The sequence below is a fragment of the Vicugna pacos genome, chromosome X (genome assembly GCF_048564905.1).
Source record: "Vicugna pacos chromosome X, VicPac4, whole genome shotgun sequence".
In the NCBI taxonomy this organism is placed as follows: domain Eukaryota; kingdom Metazoa; phylum Chordata; class Mammalia; order Artiodactyla; family Camelidae; genus Vicugna; species Vicugna pacos.
Window position 1 is genome coordinate 28,931,426 of NC_133023.1, and position 8,984 is coordinate 28,940,409.

Below are 8,984 nucleotides of genomic sequence, written 5' to 3' on the forward strand. Positions count from 1 at the left end.
ATAACAATATAAATACTGTATGTGTATGTTTACATAATTTACTTTATAATTATTTATGCTTAGCTCATTTTCTGCATTTGAAGTATTTTTCTTATAGTGGAAAAAAAACATAAGGACTAAAAGAAAAGAATCCAATACTAGATCCTTAAAGTCTGTAGAAATTTGTAACTACACATATAAAAGTATATCAGCAATATGAATTATCCTCTCAGGAAAAATAACTCAGTCCAACTACTTCCCAGTCTACTCCTGTGATAGTATTTTTCTTTTAAATTTGATTAGTAGATGACAGTTTTTCCAGTGAATGATATCGATAATTTAAATCCGTGCTAAAAGACTGTGAGCAAAGTTGATGCTCTGAGTAAAACTGAGCTTCTCCCAGGTAAATAATACCAAAGCTTCAGAGTTTTTATGCCCACCAGGTATAGATGTTTCCCATGGACTCAGAACTTAAATAAGAAAAAAAAAACACCTTGATTCCCATGTATTTTAAATTATACATTTAAGTAAAGACAATTATGTTATATGGCCACTGTATTTTAAGAGGCAGGCATGGGAGGTATTACCATCTGGATTTTATGGATGAGAGAGCAGAACCCAGAGAGATTGCCATTTCCCCAGGGTAGACTGGAAAAACAAGAGTAAAACCAGAGCTAGATTTTCAGTTCCTAACTCCAAGCCCTGCCTCCTGACCCTCCTTGCTCCAACATCTGGAGGTGGCAGCAGCCTGTAGTAAGTGATTATAGTTCAGTTTTGACCACACAGTCTGTGCTCATGGATTGGCAGTACATTTTTTAGATAATAGAACTCAGCCACCAGAGTTAATGCTGTCAAGCGTAGTACCATGATGCTCCATTTAAATGAGCCACATCTTGTCCCCTACACTGCTGCTTTGTATAAACTGGGCCAACCTATTAGCCATACGTCATTTTAAAGAATAAACAGCTTGAGTTGAGACTTCTTGAAACATTAAGGCCTTTTAGCCCAAGACAGATTGATTCTCAGTAACAAGTGAGGGTCTTATTTCTTCAGCAGTCTCCAGAATTTAAGAATATAACTGAAGAGTAAAGAAAAGTGAGCAATCTGTCATCAGTGTATACATTTAAAAGGTTTTGCAGATAGAGAGAAATTCATGAGCAATTAATTCTTGAGTGCTGTCTGTGTTTCTCGTCCTGGTATATGTTGAGGGTATCAAGAAGACAGATGTGGTCACTCTTGACCCCTCAGGATCTTATAAGCTAATTGAGGAAACAAAATACACCAGGCAAAGGACTCTACATCTTCAGACAGAGCAAGATATGGTCAGATAGGTGTTTCAGTTTGGGTTGACCCCAAAGCAGACTCTGAGACAAGGATTTGAGTGCATGTCTTTTTGGAGGAAGGTGTAAAAAGCGTGGGAGAAGGGAAGTGAGACAAGGAAGGGAAGGCAGCCAGTAAAAGGAGAGTTATTAGACAGCGGTCACCGTAGGTGACCAGAAAGTAATCCTACAAGGAAACACTGGTAAATGGCCTAGAACACACACCTCAGAGTTATTCTTCCCAAAGAGGAGGGGAACTCAGGTCATTACATTGCAGCTCTTCTCAGGGCTAGACTTGGAATGCGGAAGGGCTCTCCCAGGGTATCAATTCCTCCAAGCTTCAGCTGGCCAAGCACCTGGGCAGAGCATGCTTCTGGCACCATGTGCAGAGACTGACAGCTGGAAGTCAGCCTGCATGTAGAAAACAGAGGAGTCCCAGGAATATGGGGAGGGAGGGGGCTGACAGCAGCTGCCACAGTAGCTTTCTCGGTGGAGGTGAGACATGAGGGTCCTCTTTCTCTTCTCTTCTCAGGTCTATTCATGGTCCTCTCCCTCTTGTCCATTGTGTACGGAGCCTTGCGCTGCAACATCCTAGCCATCAAGATCAAATATGATGAATATGATGTCAAAGTGAAGCCTCTGGCCTATGTCTGTATCTTCCTCTGGAGGAGCTTTGAGATTGCCACTCGTGTCATCGTCCTGGTCCTCTTCACCTCCGTCCTGAAGGCCTGGGTGGTGATAGACATACTCATCAACTTCCTCAGCTTCTTCTGCTACCCCTGGATCCTCTTCTGGTGCAGTGGCTCCCCTTTCCCCGAGAACATCGAGAAGGCCCTCAGTCGGGTGGGCACCACCATCGTGCTGGGCTTCCTCACCTTACTCTATGCCGGGATCAACATGTTCTGCTGGTCAGCTGTGCAGCTGAAAATCAACAACCCTGACCTCATCAGCAAGTCCCAGAACTGGTACCAGCTGCTGGCATACTACATGCTGAGATTCATTGAGAACGCCTTCCTCCTCCTCATGTGGTATCTTTACAAGACTGACATCTACATGTATGTGTGCGCGCCTCTGTTGATCCTGCAGTTGCTCATCGGGTACTGCACGGCCATTCTCTTCATGATGGTGTTCTATCAGTTCTTCCACCCTTGCAAAAAGCTCTTTTCGTCTAGCGTGTCTGAAAGCTTTCAGGAGTGGCTAAAGTGTGCTTGCTGTGACTGCAGGCGGCAGAAATCCTGTGAGTCTGTCGAAAAGACAGATCTGAGGTTTCCCGCAGACAGAGAGGAAACACCTTCTAGCAGTAAAATAAGTTCCATGCCCAGCCAGATCTTGAACACCGATGAGCTCTGTTCTGCGTAATGGGACCCAAGTCTCTTGGGGCACAGACATATTGTTTTCTGGGTTGTACCCTGTTCTTCATACATGTGATGGGCCCTGCGCAGTTAACAAAGCAGGAAGTTAGCTCTCAACTCCTTGTGAGTTGCTCCCCTTTAGAGAGCTCTTGGGCAGGCATGTGGGAACCATGGAGAGAAGCCAGGGAAAGCCCTGCGTGTTGGACGGGCAGCCTAAGGCACCACCATTCACAGTTGACCATGTTCTCCCAGGCGTTACTGGCTTTTTCACTGACACAGTACTCATGATATCTGAGTTGAGCTAGTTAGATCCATCGGGTAGAATGAGGGCAGGGGCTTTCTTGTTTCCTAGTTTTCTGGACTGCTGGTCTGGGTAGCCTAATGTTTTATTATCCCTGAGCATAGTTTTCACCCAAGAGCTGTCTGATGACTAGAGATGGTTACTGGGGTTTTGCCACCAGCCAGATCATTCCTGTCAGAGTTTTCAGAGAGAGCTGTTAAAGTTTGGTTTTTGAATAGACAGATGATCCATTTTCATCCCTAGGGCTCTTTCTGCATAACCAACTGTCACAGCCTTGGCCTGATATCTCTAATTGATTCAAAAGTCTGGACTTAGAGACTTCATTCTCAAGGATCCATGGTTGCAAAATTGGATTCTAAATTAGCTTGTGGACTTCCTCGAATTTTAGGAAAGTTGTGTTCCTTCAGTATGTTGAAGAACTTCTGGATCAAGAGGGTTGTTAAAACAGCATGATTTAGGCATTTGTAAGCTGAATTCTTACCTTCTTGTGGTGGTTAAAGATGTGAATCTGCTAGAAGGTAGGCTTAAACCTCTTCAAGTTTCAGTCCTGACAGTTCTGAGAGATTTCTAGGAGAATTAACTTGGATTTGCCTTCTTAAGATAGAAGAAAATAAAACTAATAGTCTTTACTCCACCTCTTCCTTGCCTGTCAGGACAGTTTTAGAGAAGAGTTACTTTGGTTAACTTAACTTTTTCTAGAAAGCTCCACAGAAATTTCTCACCTAGCACAGGTATATAGGGCATTTTAATTTTCATTATTTGAAGGAAAAAGGTTTCCCCCCTCAGTTAGATACTGACTTCCAGAAACTTTTAAATTTTAGAAAGAGATGCCGTGACCAGAAGATTTTTATCTTTAACTGAATGCATTTTAATTTGGCATGATTATGAGTTAATTTGAACAAGATCTCCAATTTTCTCCTAGAATCTCTTATCTTCAGTATAATTTCTCTTTTAATCTGAAACCCTATTTCTTTCATGAAAAAATTGTGTAGCATATCCTCAGTTGTCTTGGAAAAATGCCTGGATCTGGTACCATTATTTCTACCATAAAAACCTTGATAATGAAGTACCTGGGAGCAGGTGACCTGTCATTGATGAGGCTGGACACTGCAGGTGGATCAGGGTTGACAGTCTTAGGACCCCTAAGGGTTGAACTTTCTGACCCATCCCGTTTCTAACTGTCAGGGTTAAAATGGTGAGTTTGAGCAGAAGTTGTGGTCAGAATTAGATAGGGACGGAGAGACTGGTACTTCCCCCGCCGTGGTTTAGAAGCCCGTCTCAAGAACCATTACAAAATCTGAGCCTTCAAATACATTTAAGATCATTTTAATGTAGAATATAGGTACACATCTTGAATGGCCCCAAACCAGACTAATACTGATGGCCTGTCTGACTCCCAAAGCCCAATTATAAGCCACATTTATAAGGATAAAGAGGTTTGGTAACCAAACTGGACATTTTGTCGCCTTTAACTCTTGATATGCAGAGACCCCCACTTTGGGGCCATATATGTCCAGTAACTTTGGGGGAGAGAAAGCACTGCTCTTTTTCTTCATGGTGAAAATTTAAGTCATAGTGAACTGAGAACTTTTGTTTTAAAATTATTTATATTATACCTCTGAAATGGCAAAATTATACTTCAGACTGCGGAACTAGCTTGCCATAAAGGCAAACAAACCAGCAAATTTCCTCATATCTTGAGAGCTGAAACATGTTTTTCAGTTATAATTCCAATTTTTAAAACTCTCAGTGCTTTGTCTAATTAATTACATGTCATAACTTGTCATGTCAGACACTCCAGCTGAATCACTATCATTTGGCTGGTTGGAGGCAAAGTATTTCCTTGAAATATATTGAAATAAGATCATCAGATATGTTTAGACTTTCTCCATAACTGGAGACAGGACAGTATAGAGGTCAGCAATTCCCTGTCCAACCCTACAAGTTACTTAATTGCTCTGTGCCTCAGTTTCTTCCACCAAATTTGCATGATGTACTTGCCCGGCCTACCTCACAAAGTTGTCAGGAAGATCACATTAAATAATAGGTGTGAAAATGGTTTGAGAATATTTTTAAAGTGCCATGCATGTTTAAGGAATTGTTATTATAGTTATTCAAGCCCATAAACAGGTTATTGTTCTATTTTTACTGTTAGAAAAGAAACAAGTAGCATCATTCACATGAGTGTCTTGAGTGAATACGTCGGCCTTTGGTCTTAAGGAAGGGCAAGCGTAAATGGTCTTTACTCTCAGAGAGAACTCAGCAGCCGCCCTTTCTCTTACCATCAGTTGCTTATAAAAATTAGCACCCAAACATATGTTACTTGGAGGAAAAAGACCCACTGGAATCTGAGAAATTGCTTTTGATAGCAAATGAGTTTATCATTTTTGTATCTGTCATCGTTCATAAAGGACATAGCATCTTTTGTTAATTTTGGTTTACAGTTTGAATGCCTGATCTTGCTAGACTTTAACTGAATGTGGGTATAATCTTTTCAGCCTTGTAAATGGGAAAATAAAAATTAAAATTGGTTGTCAAATACAGCATTTCCTTGGAAACCACGTTAGAACATGAGTGCTGTGATTATGAGTGTGTGTGTCAGTACTTCTCAGCCAGCACATTGTGGATGTGAGCTTCTGCAGGCTGCTTCTCTGCAGCCATTCACTCTAATAAATATTGTGTATGTTTCTTCATATAATAAATTAATTTTTCGTTTTCTCCTTTTTCATTCCTTATACAGTCCTTTCCTGACTTTTTGACTTCAGGGACTATTATAGAAACAAATTTGAGGAGGGAGGGTATAGCTCAGTGGTAGAGTGCACACTTAGCATGCATGAGGTTCTGGATTCAATCCCTAGTATTGCCATAAAAAAAGAAACAAATTTGAAAATGATTTTGTTGTGATTAATTATGATTTTGTGACTTCCCCTGGAAAGTTTGTCTGTAGGATGAGAAATTTGAGAGTGCTAGTATTCTGCTTTGCGAGGCACCAACAGTCCATGGAGTCTCCTCTGATTGTTTCATAAGCATTTACTCCATGGGTTAAAGCTACACTGATAGATACTAAAATTCCACTCAAACACAAGTGGTATACTGGTCCAGAAATATAAAATACCAGATGAGCAAATCAATATTAACATAAACAGATAGCCAAAGGTAAATGACAATCCATTCCTGGAAAAAAATCAGGTTTTTTTTCCATGTCCAAATGCAATATTTTATTTTTTTATTGAGGTATAATTGATATATAATGTTATATTAGTTTCAGGTGTACAACATAATGATTCAACATTTGTATCACTGCAAAATGATAACTGCAATGATTTGATTTACCATCCATCACCATACAAAGTTATAAAAAAATTTTTCTGATGAGAAGTTTTAAGATTCACTCTCTTAGCAAATTTGAAATTCACCATGCTGTATATTACATCCCATGACATTTATTTTATAACTGGAATTTTATGCCTCTTAATCCCCTCTACCGATTTCTCTCCCCCCCCCAATTCCCCTCCCCTCTGGCAACCACCAGTCTGTTTTCTGTATCTGTGAGGGTTTTTTGGTTTGTTTTAAGAAAGACAAATACCATATTATTTCACTTGTATGTGGAGTCTAAAGAACAAAAGAATCAGTTATTAAAGGGGTCATTTCAGAGCGTGAGATAGACATAGATTGTTGGAATAATTCCTTTTCCTCTGAAGGTGGCCTTGCAATTTGGAAAGACTTAGCTAGAAGATAAAGTCTTTTGAAAGAGATCCATTGGTATTCAATCAACCCCTTGAGAAAACTGGCCATCAACAAGTGTAGTGTTTAAGTAGGCCAGTCTAAAATTACTTCACTTAAGGGAGGGTACGGCTCAGTGGTAGAGTATATGTTTTGCATGTATGAGGTCCCAGGTTCAATCCCTGGTACCTCCATTAAAAAACATTTAAAATTACTTCATTTGTTGTTTGTAAGTGTTTTTTCTTTTGAAATCATTTCAAGCTAATAGAAGAGCCTTAAGAATAGTGCAAGGACTTCCTTTATCCTTCACCCACTTTCATGTAGTAATATTTTGTCACATTTGCTTTATAATTCTTATTTCCCTCTTTTGCCCTTTTATACCTAAATACTTCAATGTGTATTCTCTTATACACTGAACAGAGGCATTCTCTTACACAGCCACAAAACGATGATAAAATTCTGGAGATTAAACAGGAATACAATAATAGTATCTAATCTAGAGTTTATATTCCATTTAACAATGGTACCAATTACATTTGTTTTCACAAAACTTCCTTAAAATGTGATTCTACTCCGTTCTCTTCACTGGGGTCTCTTTATTTAAAGTTATGAGTAAGTTTTAACTTCCCTATGAATGCTGGGAAAACTATGGCAGACTTTGAAAATCTGTTTGAAGAAAACTCACATTATCAGTACTGACTAACAGCTTAAAAGCATAAATTTGGGATGTTTACTGGTGAACTGTGGGTAATTCTTCATGGATATTCATTTTAGGCATCAAATGTTTGCTGCTTAATATGTGAGCCTGTAGTTCATGCCTCTCCCCTGCCCCACTGTGATGGTTCTGTTTTACAGCGTTTAGGCCCAAGTTTGCAACGATGAGGAAGAGGGTGAGGGAAGTACAGTATATATTATTCTGCCATGACCGTATTTCCCCAGTGCCCCCTCCAGGAGACTGTATTCTCTATGAACATCTTTCTAAGTGGGAAAGAGCTCAGAAATACCAACTAGACACTAATGAGTGACATTTTGAGCCTTTTCTCTTTTTCAGAAAAAGGCACTTCATCTCAGCAGAGATTTGTACAGAGCTGGGAATTCAGAGACATCCCCAATCCCTTCCTTCCCAGCACACAACAAACCCTATCAGACTAGACCCTTAACCCGCTAAGAAGGTGTGTCCACTGCAGAAGCCTGCCCGAAAGAAAGCCTCACTCCTCCCAGTCACCCTCTCGGCGTGGTTGTTGCTCTGGAAATTACTCCAGGAGGTCTAAAACAGTGCTGGTTCAAGCAGGGTTTGGACCTCAGAGCATCTCTGAGGATGCACAGCACGATGTAGCAGCGTCTTTTTGCAGCAGGTTATCAGGAAACGTCCCACTCAGACTCCGCTGCGTGAGGTTGCAGGGTTTGCCTCCTCCCAAGGATTCAGCCAGAGAGGTTTTGAGATTCTGCCTGTGCTCCTGTTCCCTCCCTGCCTCCCATCCTGAATTAATTCTCTCTCTCCAAATGATGAGTTCCTGATTGAAGCCTGATTAGCCTGCTTCCTAGAGCCCTGGGACATCAGCCTCCGTAGACATCTGCATTATGCATACCGGGTTAATTTCTTATCAGTCGGCTTCCTATTTTAATTACCTAACTCGACAGTTAATGAGGCGGGTTTTCAGGAGCGATAGCACTCAAGAAACAAAACAGGATTTAGAGATTCTATCTGGGAGCAATGCTGCAGGACCATCCCCGCCACCACTCCAGTGGAGAGGAGACTGCTTCCCTGGTGTCGCCTTCTCCTAACAAGGTGACCTTCTTAAGTGGACTGGCAGAATGTTTGAGAACAATGGCGCCCAGCTGTAGAGCTGCAGACCTCCAAGAATTACAGAGGCATTGCGCTCCTGTCCACTAACTAGAGATGCTTGACACTATCTGGGGATTCCTGACACACATCTGTACACTTGTTTTTCATACCCACGGGGGTGCTGTTGTGAGTGATAAAACAGGACTGATTAAAAGTGTCACTGTATTTAAAGTAACTTTGTCATTACCCCCCAGGCCCTACCATGAACAAGTGTTAAAAATTCAATCACTATCATGTGGGAAGTGACCTTAAAAGACCTCCTTTGTCATTGAAAATGTTGGGAACTACTACCCTAGAAAGTTTTTTCACCGATGGACTATTTTCTCCCATATACTTAGAGTATATTCTTTTCCTTTTATTTTTTTTTAATTGTTTATTGAAGTGTAGTTGATTTACAATGTTAGTTTTAGGTGTACAGCAAAATGATTGTTATACATATACATGCACATATATTTTTTCTTTTC

General features: G+C 40.6%; 1 protein-coding gene across 1 annotated transcript in view; it reads left to right on the top strand.

Annotated features, from left to right (window-relative positions):
* The window catches only part of XK (X-linked Kx blood group antigen, Kell and VPS13A binding protein), a 43,105-nt gene extending 37,443 nt beyond the window's left edge, over positions 1–5,662 (top strand). Inside the window, exon 3 of the mRNA XM_006211840.4 lies at positions 1,831–5,662. Within this exon, the coding sequence (XP_006211902.1) occupies positions 1,831–2,657 (827 nt within the window). The 3' untranslated portion in view covers positions 2,658–5,662. The remainder of the gene's footprint in view (positions 1–1,830) is intronic.
* Positions 5,663–8,984: the final 3,322 nt, after the last annotated feature.